Below are 15410 nucleotides of genomic sequence, written 5' to 3'. Positions count from 1 at the left end.
AAGACAGCCAGCACAGCTTCACCAAGGGCAAGTCCTGCCTGACCAACCTATTGGGCTTCTATGATGAAGTAACTGTATCAGTGGACAGGGGAAGATGTCATCTCTCTGGACTTCTGTAAAGCTTTTGATATGGTCTCCCACACCATCTTTAGCTCTAAATTGGAGAGAGATGGATTCAGTGAGTGTACTGTTAGATGGGTAAGAAATTGATTGGACAGTCACATCCACAGGGTAGTGGTTATTGGCTCAGAGTCCCGATGGGCATCAGTGACAAGTGGTGTCCCTCAGAGGACCAGTGTTATTTAATATCTTCATTCATGACACAGGTGAAGGGATTGAGTGCACTCCCAGTAAACTGTCATATGACACTGAGCTGAGTGGAGCAGTTGACACACCTGAAGGACAGGATGCCATCAAGAGGGACCTGGACAAACTCAAGAAATGGGCCTGAGGAAATCTCATGAGGTTTAACAAGACCAAGTGCAAGGTGCTGCACCTGGACTGGGGCAGTCCCTCGTGTCAGCACAGGCTGGGGATGAGCAGATCGAGGGCAGCCCTGCTGGGGGAGGAGAGGCTGGACATGACCCAGCCATGGGCACTCACAGCACAGGGAGACAAATGTGTCCTGGGCTGCATCCAAAGCAGCGTGGGCAGCTGCCTGGGTTGCATAAGCAACTCTCAGTTTGTCATTTACCAGTACCTGTGTAAGCTTACACCCTTAACAGTGTTGACACATTTTTATGTACCATTACCAGGGTTTCTCTGTTAGAAAATTTTCAAGTTTCTGACATCCATACCAGAATAGTTCCTCAAAAGAGTGAGAGCTACTAAGCCCACCAGCCTGCTCTTTGTTAGGAGCATTATCAGACCAGCTGTCCAGCACAGTGCACATGTGATTGATTTCTGGAGTCTCGATACACACACACAATGACCACAGGGTTTTGAAAGCATTTGCTGAAAGTGGAGAACAGCTGCAAAGGTTCTGGACCCCATGTTCCTTCCTATCTATTTCATGGAGGCATGATGCTTCTTTCCTCCATTCTTTGTTCTTATCCTGGTTCTGGGCTGCTTTACTGTCTTTTTCCAGTAGCTGCTTGATTTTTCCTTTCTCTACTGACCTAGTTTGAATTGTCTTTTCTAGAAGGTCCTAAATCCCCAACATGCTATTCCCTCTCCTTACAGCCCAGTTTTTTCTGCTGTCTTTTGCCAAGTAAGGCTTAAGTAATTTTCCAATACATTTCTCTCACACTGATGATTTCCCTCTTTTAAAGGACTTTTGCAGTTTACATGCCTGTCCTTCTTTAGCCCTTTCTCTTGTCCCCATCTCTTAGCAAACCATTCCCAAGTTTCTTGTTCTGCAGCTTCTTTATGGATCAATAACCCACTCACATCTGTTCCTCCCCTTCTTGCCCAAAAAGTCCTTCTCTTGCCTTTTCTTAGCACTTGATTCTCAGTACCAGATCTGTCAGGTAGAGAGAACATACAGAGAACATAAATTTTCCAAATAAAACCTGTAGAATTTTAGGGGGAAGGGCAGGGTAGGTGGGGCAAACTGGGTTTTCCTAATGACCTGTTTCAGCTAAAATAACTAAGGGGAGAGGAAAAAGTACACTTGAGAAAATTAACCATTGTAAGAAAAAATCGCATCAAATATTTGTTTTGTGGTCAATCTGTAAGTTACAAGCAGTTAAAAACAAGATATTTTAATTAGAAAAGTATTATTTACATGATTACCAAGTCTATTTGCCTGATACTTTTTCTCAGTCTGGTTGTGATTTGCTGCTGCAGTTTAATAGCCATCTTGCCAGTAGGTGATTACAGAAGGGAGGAGTTGTCATCTTTTACAAGGATTTCATAAATCTTACAGGTATTTTTTTCTTTACAAACCTTTTATTCCTCTTAAAGAGGAATAAAAGGAGTTTAGCTGAACCATATAAGTTACAAATTACTCTAACAGATCCAATTAAAATTTATCTCAAGTGCTTTTAAAACGATGACCTTATTAAAAGCAGCTCAATAAACATCACTTTGTATGGATAAAAAAAAACTATAAAGGTGAAATGAGATGTCCCTGAAACAGAAAATTAAAGGTAAAATTTAATTGTCATAAATAACTAGGAAGGGGGAGGAGTTCCACTTCATGTATGAAAATATTCTGTTTTACTGAGTTCTGAGAATAATGGAAAAATTTGTCTTCAAAGACTTGTCAGGAAGGTGAAACCTGTATTTGTTCACAGTTAATCTAAATAGTCTACAGTTATAAGAAATCAGTCTGAAATATCAAATATACTTAATGATGGGTATTCATTAAAGAAGACCCTTGCTAATCTGTGTTAGTATCTCTTTACAAAGCACATGGTCTCATGATGCTAATTCAGGGGCTTAGATTCTCAAATGGAAGCAGTCTTTACCTCTTAAAAATATGCTATTTTGCTTCTTTTTATAAATAATTAAAGACAAATGATGGAAGGAGAAAATTCTTGTAGTAATCTCTCCTGTCCACCACCCGGGCTTCAAGAAAGCAGAGCAAAGGAGCAAATAACCCTCAGAGACACTTAGTAAAAGATGGAAAATAAAGGATTGATCAAATGTTTCCACTTCACATGAGGGCTATCCAGGTACATCATGAAATTCAGGGTGAAAGAGAATTGGCACTTCTACCACATGCTCATACCTCTGGTCAGCTGGAAGTGGGTCAGTAAATTGGTTTCTCTGTTACTTAGCATGCCTTTCAACAGAGACTATAACAGTCTAATGAGGTATCCTGGCTTGTGCTTGTGTGAAAAAAAATTAAGCAGGTACCTGCAGTACTTAAATTCAGAGTGCAGAGGTGAAAGTTTTACAGAAATGGTGATAATTAAGTTTTGTGGAGATTAAAGGATCTTTTGTATGTGCCATGCAATTCAAAGCCAGAGAAACTCTGTAATCGGAAAAAAATCCAATTAAAAAAAATACAGCTCTAGATTTGTGTTGGTGCCATTGCAGTAATTTGTGAGACTAAGTAATAAGAGACAGATCTGATTTTCCTTATACTAGAGAGAATTTGTGCTGTAACCCAGAACCTGCCTTTAAAAGGGCCCATCTCTAAAGAAATAACAGTAGAAAGGCACCGGTCCTGCCTCCATTCCAGGAAAAGGAAAACACTGAATATCTCCCAAAACTTTCCCTGAGGGGAGGCATTTTAAAAAACCTGGAACTGAACCACTCCATCCTCTTGACTTTTTTTCATGGGCATGAGACATCCAGACTGTGCCTGACAGGTTAGATCAAGAGGGGAAAAACCCAAGAGACCCTCAGGTCATTTGCTTGAACCAGGCATAATCTAAGAAGTTAAAATGGCATGCAGATTTTTGTTCCTTTACAGTGAGGTTAATGGTTCATTGATCATTTCACAGAACATTTATGCTGAAAAGGGATGGATTTCAAAGTATGAATAATTTTAGATATTTTGCCTAAATATGACCTCAGTTAAAGGTGTTGAAGTGCAAAAGCCATGTGAATGAGGTCCGAAGCTCATCCTGTGAGACTACACCATCTAGTACTCAGCACCTGGGAGATGTGTACTGCTCAGAGAAGACATTACTTAGCTCGGTGAGCTGGAAATGTAGGTAGTGGGGAAAATCAACATTTAAGGTGAATGGGTTTATCTTGCCATCAACATAGTTCCTCACGATAATTGCACCAGTGCCACATCTTACAACATGATCTTGTTACACTTCCAGTGGTGTTGCTCATCTGTACAATAAGTGAATGTTTGACTCAGCCAGAAGACTTTCTTAAACTGATTTCAGCTGGGATTTAAAATAGGACCCAAAGGCAAAAAAGCTCATGTCGCATGTTTAAAAGCTTTGCTTAAAGGGAAATAAAACCTGTGTTTCTTTGTCCCCTTCCTCAGTTGTCACCAAATGGCCACCCGGTTTATGCCAACAAATATGTCTTCTGCCAGCATAAAAGCTAATTAAGCACTGTTTACACCACTAAGTCAATATTTTATTTTCTTGCCAACATAAGATTAGAGATTCTAAAGCCAACTCAAATCTGAAGTGTAGAAAAGATTTGTATTGCAAAGACTTGGCTGATGCAGATTACTTTAAAATTGTGCTGTGTAGAATGTTTAATTACGCCCAGTTACTACTCAGTCCTCTACTTTCTACTAATGAAAAAAGAACATGCTGGCCCATTTTCTCTTCACCTCTTTGCTAAGGTATTTCTCTTCTGGTATTCTAACAATTAGCATGGGAACAGGGTGTACACACATGAAATAGCTGATTCTGTGCTAAGTTTTAGAGGTCATATTTGGATCTAGATCACAGCAAAAGTCTCTACCCTTAAACATGCCAGAGAAACTGTTGGATGAATGGCCACTGTGCATTTAATTTTATTTAATTTTTGCCTTTCACCTAACAGACCAGATTTCAAATGCCAGCATTTGATTTTATAAATCATGGCAAGGTATTGATCCTGCTGGTCTTCTCAGTACTTGCAGTCATTCTTTAGTTGGATATGGAATGTGGGAGAAGCATCAGATGCTAGGTTTAAACTAGAAATCAGCTGCAAAGGGAAAGTGAACAAGAAAGGATGTGTCCTTTCTGTGCTTCTTTAAGATCTCCCTTACTGAAGGAATGGCTTTTCTGCTACTTTCATAAACTGACTCACAATTGAACACAAGGTTTTAAAGATTTTTAAAGATAAAAATCAAGAATTTTTTTGTGTATATGGGGGAAGGTTTTTCTTGTCTTTGTGAAGTTCCTTTCAGTTCAGCTCTTCAGGGATTAGAAATTAAGAATTTAAGATGCCCATGCAGCCTTACTCAAATGCCTTGGTGTATATGTTACATTACAAATTTTAATTGGAATGATTGTATACATTTTACCTTCCACAGTCATCTGCTGTATAGTATTAAATGATCTGAAAAACAGTCATGTGAGAGAAATGTTCTAAAAAAAGCTGATCTCATCTTGATGCAGATGCCTAAACTGGGGCAGGTGAAACACATTTGTCAAATGCCAGTTTTCTTGGGTGGTTGTAGAGAGAGTTTAGGCTCAGGTGTAGCTGCTTCAGTTCTGCCCTACAGAGGTCTGCATTTTGGTGCAGTGAACCCCAACACAAGTGTCTTAAAATGTCCTCTCCAGACAAATGGATGCTTTCACCCTTCATTTCTTTGATCTTTGTTTATCTCTACAGTGGGAAAAACACTGCGCTTTTGCTCTAAAGTGTGGTTATAAGAGAAAATCATTAATAAACGTGTTGTAGGGAATACTCAGGGGCTGCAGCATACAACAGCTCTCCCCCATTACATAAGCTCAAAGAAGATTGAGAATACTGTTTAGTAATGAAGGCATGAGCTTGGAAAAAAAGGGAAAAGTGTTCCTACTCATTAAATATTCATTGTCTACCTTCCATATGACACTCTTGAAGAAGGAAGTATATGTACTTATTTAATTAAAGAGGTAAGGTAAAAATAAGTACATCCAGGCAATATTCATTCCGGGGATCATTAGGTTTGAAGTGCTTTGTGCCCACATGGTGACTGTAATATTTTCATTTTAATGTCATTCTGTTTGTAAACAGACGCTCCTGATCTTTATTGGTGTACATGTATTTTTATGATGATTTATATTGATATTCTGCACATTTTAATCAGCTTCTCATTTGGGTTTTTTTACACCTTGCATAAGCACAGTTTTTCTGTTACGGTTAGCTCCACAGTGTTGTTTGGAATAGCCTTTTTCTGAACACTGTAACCTCTAATTTTTCAAGGTCTTTACAAAGACCTTAGGTAAATTTGTGTGGATTTTACTGGTAAAAGAAAAAGAAAAGCCAAAGAAACAGACTGAAAAGAAACACAGATGAAAAAAGCTTTTCACAATTTCTCCTTTACATAAATTCACTAATTGCTTAATTATAAATATGAGCAATGGAACATCTTCAAAAAGAAACAAGTCACCAGATAGGGGCATGAGAGGACTTGGAGCCCCTCCGAGCTTGGCAGCAGGAGCTGCTCTGGCAGGAGGCAAATGCCAGGTCCTGCAGCAAAGGAGGAGCCACATGGGAGCCTTGCCAAAGGTGACCCTGGCAGCAAGCTGGCAGGCTGTCTGCTGAGGTAGCAAATGATTGAGTGCCCTTCTCATGGCTGTGACTATAACAGTTATGGACCACTTGAGTTTCTACAGGTTATTGCTTAACTGGGATTTTGGGAGCAGAAATATGGGGAATTGGTTTTGCTGGAAACGTATACTGCAGAGAACAGGGGATATAGAAGCTTTCTTTTGCTTTAAATGTGTGGATACTCCCAGTAGTACTCTTCCTGTATTCTTTGGAACAAGTACTGGGAAGGAAAAAGCTGGAAATATATAGGCAATCCTAGATTATTTTTGCAATGAGGGTTTAAAGAGTTTATGTTTAGGACCATTGTTTCTGTGTTGGCTTTGAGGGCAATTTACCTAAACTACTTTCTCTGTTTCTTTGAAATGTTTTTGCTGAACTGCTGCTGAGGCAATACCAAAGCAGAAGGAGAGGGCAGTTAATAAGCTTGTTTCTGATTCAAACATGCCAAAGTTTGTGCAGCCCTTAAAAGCAGAAAAACTCTCTTGACCTCAGTGCAAAAACCTCCTGGTCAGATCTCAGCCTCAACCTTCTGCATGGTAGCCTTTTATAATGTGGCTGTGTCAATGCATCAATTATTTTTAATTTGAACTGTACTAGAGCACAGATTATTGAAGAGACCAAAGTTTCAGGTGAGAAAAGTGGTACCAGTAGTACATATTTGTAGGATTAGAAATTCATATTATCCATTATGAACAACAATGTACAGTTTAATTTTTCTTTTCTTCTGCTTCATTGTTACCTGATAGACTTCGCAGAGGAGTTTTAGACTAGTCTGAAACTCCTGCCTGTTCAACCAAAAGCAAATCAGTTGATGTCAATGTTAGCAGAAGCACACCGAAGGTCAGCTTTCCAAGGCAGAGACTGCAACTATCTTGTGTGCAGAGGTCACTAACACATGTAGATAGTTAGTAACCATGAATGTATAAGTAGTTATGTTTCAGTACAGCAGATCCCTGAGCAAGGTCCAGTCGTGCAGCTTGCATACACCAAGAAGCTCAGCCATATGGGAATGGGGTTGTTCTTGGGTCTGTCATCCTGCTGACAAGCAGGAGTGGCTGTCACCGGCTCAGCATCTTACTCTGCTGCTTCCAGGGTTTCAGCTCTCACTGCCGTGACAGAGAGAGACAGGGGCAGCTGAGGTATCTCACAAACACAGCATTGACTGGTCTTTATTTGCCTCAACTGTTCTCTTATCCAGGTGTCCGAACTATCCATGGCACACCTTTGCTCTGAAGATTTTGGCATTATCTGAGGTGTCCTGTCTGGTGGAGGCTTGGACAGATGGGCACTGTCAGCTCAGTGCAAAGTTTGGGTGCTTTGGTGCTCGCACTGCTTGTTCCCATCTATGAAGTGACAGCAGTGAGGGGTTTTGTGCTCTGTAGGCTTTTGAAGAGAATCCAATCCCATTTTAATTATTAGTGTTCCCATTAGATGGAATTGTGTCAAATAGGAATAATTGATGGTTACTGCAGCTCTTTATATTATATATAGTTTGTATTTACAGGTATGCTTTCAAGGTTGGCTGATGTAAAATTCAGCACACCAGTTTGCAGCCTGAGGTGCAGATTGTGTTGCCCTTATTTGTTCTATTTGTTGTGATTAATCAGACACAGAATCATGCAAGAGATGGAGAGTTTCAAAGATACCAAAGTTCTTGTGCATTTTATTTTCTGTCCTACTTGGAGGAGAAAATAAGTATGGGAAGTTCTTTTGGACATATGTATCTGTCTGTCAGGCCCTGACAAGTTTTCTATATTCTATAACTGAAAGTGTGCAAGACCAAGTTGGATTGGGCTTTCAGCAATTTGGTCTAGTGGACAGTGACCCTGCTTATGGAAGGGGACTGGGATTAAATGGTTTTTAAGGTTTCTCCAAACTCAAACCATTCTGTGATTCAGTGGTTCTTTGATTTCATCTGTGCTTTGTGTCATAGAAAAATTAGTGGTTTGTAATGCAGGGCATCTGTAGAGGACATATTTGCACTGTTTTTGGGGTGTGTCTCATTTGGAAGATGGTTTTTAAAAATAATTAATTGTAAGTTCCATTCTTGGAATGAAGTGCACGGAGAATTCCATTGCTGCTGACTTCTGCAAGCATTTCACAATCTAACTAATGCTATATAGTGTTTCATGGCAGTTTTCAACAGCCATCCTTCAATGGAAAGGTGCTATTTGAGGCTCAGATTGCCAAACTAAACATAAAGTTGTACTTGTAAGCTCCCAAGTTCTGAAACCATGTGCTGCCGTCAGGAGTAGAGATTTTGAGTTCTTAATAGTTCTTTAAGTGCCAGATGAATTTTTTATGTGGTATTCTTTCTCAAGGTAACAAAGGCAGATATTTGCAGGGCCTGGGCTTATTTAAAATGCACTTAGACTATCCTCAAAGAAGGAGATACAGGATTTTCTGTACAGGCATCATCTACCAAGTTGCTTTTGTGTTGTAAATTGTTCAATAGACAGATTGCGTTTTAGATTAACAAGGCACATGAAAAGAAAAATAGAGATAAATTAAGAGATTGGGATTTCATACAGCTTTTGAGCAGGAAAGGGGCCTAGTAGAAGTTAAAGGTGTGAGTTTGAAACAGTTAATAGGAGGAAACAGCACCCTGAGAATTGGGGAAAGACTTTTGAGCTGAAGTTGTTTAGGCAGGTTTTTATGGTTCAAATTTGAGAGAAAGTCTGAGAAAGTCCCAGACTGATTTTGAATATATCCACATCCACACTGTGGGAGCATTTTGAAGGCAGAGATGGTTATTCAGCTAGTTAGTGACATTTCTTAGCTGCAAAGAATGATGGGGCTAAGGTTGCAAAGTATGAAATCAGGTAAAGGCAGCTGCTAAGCTTTTGATTTGAAGAACTTGGTTAAATTAGAGGCATATAAATGAGCTGCAGGAATTAGACAACAAGAGGAAAATGGAAAGACTGTGCCAGTCAGTTGACAAGAATAGTAAATTGCTTGTGTTTAGAGGGGATAATAGGTGGCACATTTGTTTAGAGACTAATGTTTCATTTACCATTTTGAGGTTGAGAGGTCTCTCTGATTTTGCTATCACTCATTCTGCTGGCATCCTCTTGGAATTATTCCTATTTATCATTTTTGAAATTTGATTATTCTAAAGGTGAGAGAGTATAAAAAGCCATTGGTGGCTTTTTTCCTTAGCAGCAATTTATTGCTTTTTTCCTTTCTTTTGTGATCTTTCTTTCAGTAGATGAGAAGTTCCAGTGTTGTCCTGTTACTTACAATAATGGAAAATACACTATTTTATTTATCTATATTTGGTACTGGTTTTGCTCCCCTAATTCTAGTTCAGGTAAAATTAGAACAGCTGTTGCTCATTCTACAGCCTGCCTGAAGCACAGAATACCCCAAAATCAAGGGAATGCAAGGAGCACATATATTGTATGATGGATTGTAAGTCTATCCTTGGAGACTGACACTTCTAACAAGAATAATATTTAATTTTTAAATACTAATTATATTATTAAAAACTACTATCCTTTCTCTACAAATACTACTTTTAGTACATTGTCAGCTTACTCTATTTTATAGTTTGGGTTAGAAAAGACCTTAAATGTCATCTAGTTCCAATCCCTCTGCCATGGGCAGGGATGCCACCCACTAGCTCATGTTGCCTAGGGCCCAATCAAACCTGGCCTGGAACGCCCCCAGGAAAGGGGCATCAACAGCTTCTCTAGGGAACCTGTACCTGTGCTTTACCATCTTCTGGGAAAGAGTTTCCTTCTAAGAGATAAACTAAATCTCTTCTCTTTCAGTTTAAAACTGTTCCCCCTTGTCCTATCACTATCTGCCCATGTAAGAAGTCACTGTCCATCTTTTTTATAAGCTTCTTTCAATTACTGAAAGGCAGCAATGAGATCTTCCCAGAGCCTTCTCTTCCGCAGCTCTCTCAGCCCATCCTCACAGAAAAGGTGCTCCAGCACTCTGTGCAGTTTCATGGCCCCCCACTAGACCTACTTCAAGAGTTTCACATCTTTTTTAGCTTTCCAGAAATCCCTTTCAGAGCTTGCTAGCTGTCATTGATTTTATTTTACCCATAAGATCTGAGATGAGTAAAAGGTTACTCTGCTAAATGAAGCATGAACAAAGCTGGAGTGCAAACATTATGCCATATTAGTAGAACAGGATACCAAAACCAGTACCATGAATCATGTTCTGTGTGTGGTTCATTTATGACCTTTAGTCACAAATGTATGAGAAATAAAATAATATTACTCTGAATGAGTGATAATGGTGCTACCCAGCTGTAGGGCATCTTTAATGTTGTTCCTGTGCCCTTTAAACACTGCAGAAGTCTTATTCCTGCTCTCTTCCTTGCTGCTACATTCCCTCTTGAAACTATTGACCCATGATCCCAATCTCAATTTCTTGATTAGATCATCTTTAAAAATACGTAATTATATCCTTTCTTTGCAAAATAGAGATCAAATAATCTTTGCAGTACAAGGAAGGGTATTACATAAATAAGCTACCTCCCATGCCCCCACCTCCACCAAAAAAATCAGTATTTAAATAGCCATCACTCAGCTCTCTGTAAGAGACTTGGCAGGTCATCCAATTGCTGCAAAAAAATTAGTAAAGGAAAATGCCCCTAGAAAAGAAATTTTAAATGGTAGCAAAGTAGCCTAAGTGCTTTATGATGTAGATGAAGAACAGGGGCGAAAGTGGGGTTTTGTCAGCTCTTTTTATCTGTGACTTGGTGAAACCTGGAAAAATAAAAGAAAAGTGTAAGTGAATTGAAGCAGAAAGGAAGGGGAAAAGTAGAAAAAAGCCTCCCTACTTGCAGCAGATCTCTCTTTTGCACAAACATTTCTAGTTGTGGCTCTTGTTTTGTAAGTGATCATGGAAAAGACAGATAAGTTGACTGCCTATCTCTATGGCAATCTCAGAAAAATGTGAGAAGGGAAATAGGGGAGCCACAGCATGATAGAGAACTATGAATCTCACACAGGTAGGAATGCAGTCTTGTGAGGAGCTGGGACAACTTTTAAGTGTATCAGTCTTACGGAGGAAATGTTTAAATGGACACCAAAAAAATATGGGGTTTGGGCTGGTATTCACATAAAAGAAATAGTCCTTAAGAATATAAAAACCACACAGAGAATGACAAGATTCATTAAGTGTAGTTTAAGATATGCTGTGCTGTCAGCTGAGCAGTACTGTAAAGGACCTTGCAAAATGGAGAACGTCACTGCTAAAACCACACGTCTTGGAAATAAAATCCGTCAAGCCTGTTAGAAGTCCTGCCTGTTCTTTGGGTTGGTCATCTGGTCTCAAGTTTGTACAGCTAGCTGTGGAAATCAAGTGCCATGTAAGCTATGTGTTGGCTTTGATTTTTGCATTTCAACAATCTAGCTTCCCTAAGCAGTGGCAAATACTCAAAACTCATGTTGATAGGTCTGTGGTAAATTGATCCATTTCTGTTACAAAAAGCAAAAAGCTTTTAACATTTCAGCTCTTGTTTCTTAACACTGAAAACGGGGTGTAATCCCTAGCACACTGATTCTGAATGGACTGGCACAAGCACATCTGGTGTACTTTCCTCACCATTGATGATTCTGTCAGTCGTAGAATGGTTTAGGTTGGAAAGAACCTTAAAGATCGTCCAGTTCCACCCCTTGTGCTATGACTTTGAAGAAAGTAAAAGAGCACCCCAAACCTTGCAGTTAGAGAAGTGAGAAGAGGACAGGTAGTAGCAACAGAGCTCAGTGTTCCTATAGGAACAAGCTCAATAGCTGTACTTCCCAGTTTTAAGTACAGGAAGACTTCAGAAAGGAAAAAAAAAAAGCATCATGGACTAAAGAAGTTTGATTTCCTGTGAATTTAGTATCATTATTTATCACAAGCTATGACTGAAGCTTTTCCCTATCTAGGGCATTTAAAGGCATCTACATTGTTTCACGTGTAGATCTTCTGCTGCCTAATAGAAGCAGCTCACTTTTTTGTTTCCCCACTGTGGGAATCCTAGTGTTTTTTGTCAACAACCCACCAGTTGTTGACCTGGATTTCAGATACCATGAGGATCAGTAAGGATTAACAGATATATACATTTTTGAGGACATAAAGAAACACATGTAATGTGATGTCTTTATCAGGTTAAAAATACATTTTTCAATTTTCAAAGCGATTTGTGATTATCTGTTGAGACAAAGGAGGTTGCACTGCTCATTTTATTTAAAAAAAATCTAAATACTATTTATACTATACTAAAAACAGTATATTTACATATCATGAAAGTATATCTAGAATAAAACCCCTTGTTTCCAGTAATTTAAGCTGTCAGATAAAAAAGATGTGCTGCTATCTTGCTGAAGAAATATATTAGCATGCAGAAAGCAATGCCACTTCCTCTGGGAGGTTTTTAATCAGGCCTCTTGTAGTGATTGAGATGCAATACTCTGAAATGAGAAAAATTATTAACAAAATCAAAAATCTAGAGTGCCTTTCACACAAATATTCATCAGTGTATCTTATGTAATTACATAGTCAATAAATCAACATAGTGTGTAAGTGCTTCAGTCATGGTGTAAATATCTTAATGACTGAAACATCTTCACACATGAATAATTTATACCTGTATGATTCATTTTTCATATCCATGCTTTACTTCAACATGAAAAACTAATTCTTGTCTGTCAGAGAATGCGTGCTTAGTTATTGCCTTCTTTCTCTTCCTTGTGCTTTTTTTCCACTGTTAGACACACTCCATTTCTTCTCTTCTGGTTCCTCTAATGTAGTTATCTTATTTATTCATCCTGTCTGCCTTAGTTTGTGTTCCCAGTGCATTTCAACAGGCACCTGGGAAATAACACTCAGGCATAAGTTGCTTGTGCTTATGCAGTTTCCCAAGTAACTGGAAAAAGGTCCAGCATCTTGAAAGATTTACACATTCTCAACAGATATTTGCATTCCGTTTGCTCTCCTCAAGGCAACCATTACAGAAAGAACTAGTGCAAGTTGGGCTTTGCCATTTTCTGGATCAATATGAGTTAAAACCTTTGTCAAGGTACTGATGACAAATGTTTGAGTCTTCTTCCCATATATTTGTAAATGTGAAACGTGTGTAGCTCCAGAAGGCATGGGAATGTTCAAGATGAAAATAATTGTTTCTCAGTGCAGGAATGGGAATAGGGAATACTTAAATTTTGCTCTGCTGCACCTGCTTATTTGGCGGTTTGCAAGGCACTGCATGCATCGTGCCTTACTTAGACCTTTAACCAAGTCATCTAAGACAGGAATTTCATTGTAATAAACTCCTTCTTTAGTTAGTAAGAGAAAGACAGGTAGCTGCTGAGGGCAGTTCTGAGTACATAGTGCTTGAAGCTCCAGGCAGAAAGGCTACTGGGTGGATTCTTCTTTTGGCTCAGAATTTAAAGATCAGTTCGGGTTTGTGGAGCAGCTTATTTTTTAGTGCCTATAAAGGCTGAGCCTTTAAAAATTCAACCCTAGTTGTGTCAGATTTAATGACCACTTTCAAAATTTCTTGCCTTCAAACCCTCAGATTTCGAGCTTGAAAAAAAAGAAAACCCACAAGAATCTAAAAATTATTTCAAACTGTGGGAGATAAGGAGTTCTATAATAACTAACTGACAGTTTTCTGATATTGTATGCTATTCCATCCAACCTTTTTTCACTCCATTTTTATATGCAGTTTACCTACATTACACTCAAATGAGGAAGAGCACCTTCACTGAGTGTTCAGCACTCTCTCATTCAGTTTCTTGTATTATTATATAGATTGTTAGTTTTGTATGCTAATACAGTTTTACTCTCTTTTGTGCCAGTATTACATTTTTTTACTAATTTTTTAGATTTAAGACTGAGTGGAGTATCTTATATCTGTCCTCTCCCCCATACTTGGAAGCCCAGCTGCAGTTCTGATACAGCTTCAGTCTTAGCATCTTCTGAGACACATCACAATTGAATGTTGTCTTTGTATCCTCACAGTTGGTTCCAGTATGTTGTGAATACCAGTCTCTCCTGTTTGCTGGCAGGACATTTGATAACTTTGATCCAGCATAAGTCTTCATTTATTCAGTTTTCTCTTATTGTGATTGTAAGCACCTCCAAAGGCTTCTGATTGCATTTTATTTGTCTCAATCTTTTTATATCCTTAAAGGACATCTTCTCTTACTGTATCTTACTGCACTGAGTTATTGATCAATGGGTATTGGTTAGTAGGAGTTCTCATCCAGTCTCCAGAACATATGATCATTCCCTGCTTTGTTTTTGGCATTTAGGAAGAAGCCTGCTCTCTATTTGCTTTGTTGTGTCTAGCACTTGTTCTCTGGGGTAGTTTCTCACCACAGTCATCAATCATGACTGTTGTTCCAACTTACTTTTCTGTTTTCTGTATTCAGTGTTGATTATTTACTATCTATGTCTTGTTGTAAGGCAGTGTTTTATCCAGTGGCAGGATGTTAAAACAATTTTCTGAATCTCCTCACATGTGTTTTGTTTTAACTTCTACTACTTCTAGGTGTCATGCCTCCTTCACTTTCACCATTTTGTCCTTTCTTTTGTAAAGGATTTCTTGTAGACCCTTTCTTTATCTTCTTCATTTGATTATTATACTGCTATCTACAGACCTTCATTTCCTTTTGTGAAAATTAATTTAGCTTTCTTCTCTAACCTATTCACTTACTCCTTTTTTTTCAGATAATTTTCAAGTTTTAAAATTAATTCTGTTTTTTCAGCATGTCTGTTTAAATTCTAGGTAATATTTATCTTCAGTTGTTCAAGAGAATGATTCACTAATACATCCTGTTTCCCTCATCTGGTCCATCTCTGATTCTGACACACTCTGAAACTTCTGGACATCCCTGATTCACAAACTTCCTCTTGCTTTTAGAGTTTTCAACATCAAGTTCTGATTATTGACACCTTAAATGGTGCTATTCCAGTATTTCTTGAAGTGGCATGTTATCTGGTCAGAGAAATAAAGTAGCCATGGAGATTTCATATGGGGAAAACATGAAAATGGCATAAATACCACATTGGTATAATACTGATCTTTTGTTGTCTCATTTTAACAGATTCAGTAGCAACAGCTTCTGGGCCCCTGCTAGTCGAAGTTGCCAAAACTCCTGGTGCTGCTCTTGGGGTTGCACTAACTACCTCGATGTGCTGCAACAAACAGGTCATTGTCATAGACAAAATCAAATCTGCAAGTATTGCAGACAGGTGAGTGTGACAGAGGACTGACACTGCAGGTCCATGCATCCATTTTACTTCTTTTTCTGTTTGGTCTGATTTTAAAGGAACCCTTCCCTTTTTTGAGAAAA

The 15410-nt window shown here is 38.7% G+C and overlaps 1 protein-coding gene across 7 annotated transcripts in view; it reads left to right on the top strand.

Annotated features, from left to right (window-relative positions):
- The window catches only part of GRIP1 (glutamate receptor interacting protein 1), a 303215-nt gene that overhangs the window by 240042 nt on the left and 47763 nt on the right, over nt 1–15410 (top strand). For all 7 annotated transcript variants that reach the window (XM_077783507.1, XM_077783509.1, XM_077783511.1 and 4 more), the window contains one exon: nt 15162–15309. In XM_077783507.1, the coding sequence (XP_077639633.1) occupies nt 15162–15309 (148 nt within the window). The remainder of the gene's footprint in view (nt 1–15161; nt 15310–15410) is intronic.

This window comes from Lonchura striata, chromosome 5 (assembly GCF_046129695.1).
Source record: "Lonchura striata isolate bLonStr1 chromosome 5, bLonStr1.mat, whole genome shotgun sequence".
NCBI lineage: Eukaryota > Metazoa > Chordata > Aves > Passeriformes > Estrildidae > Lonchura > Lonchura striata.
The sequence above is the reverse complement of the archived record's forward strand: the minus strand, read 5'-3'. Positions and strand labels throughout refer to the sequence as shown.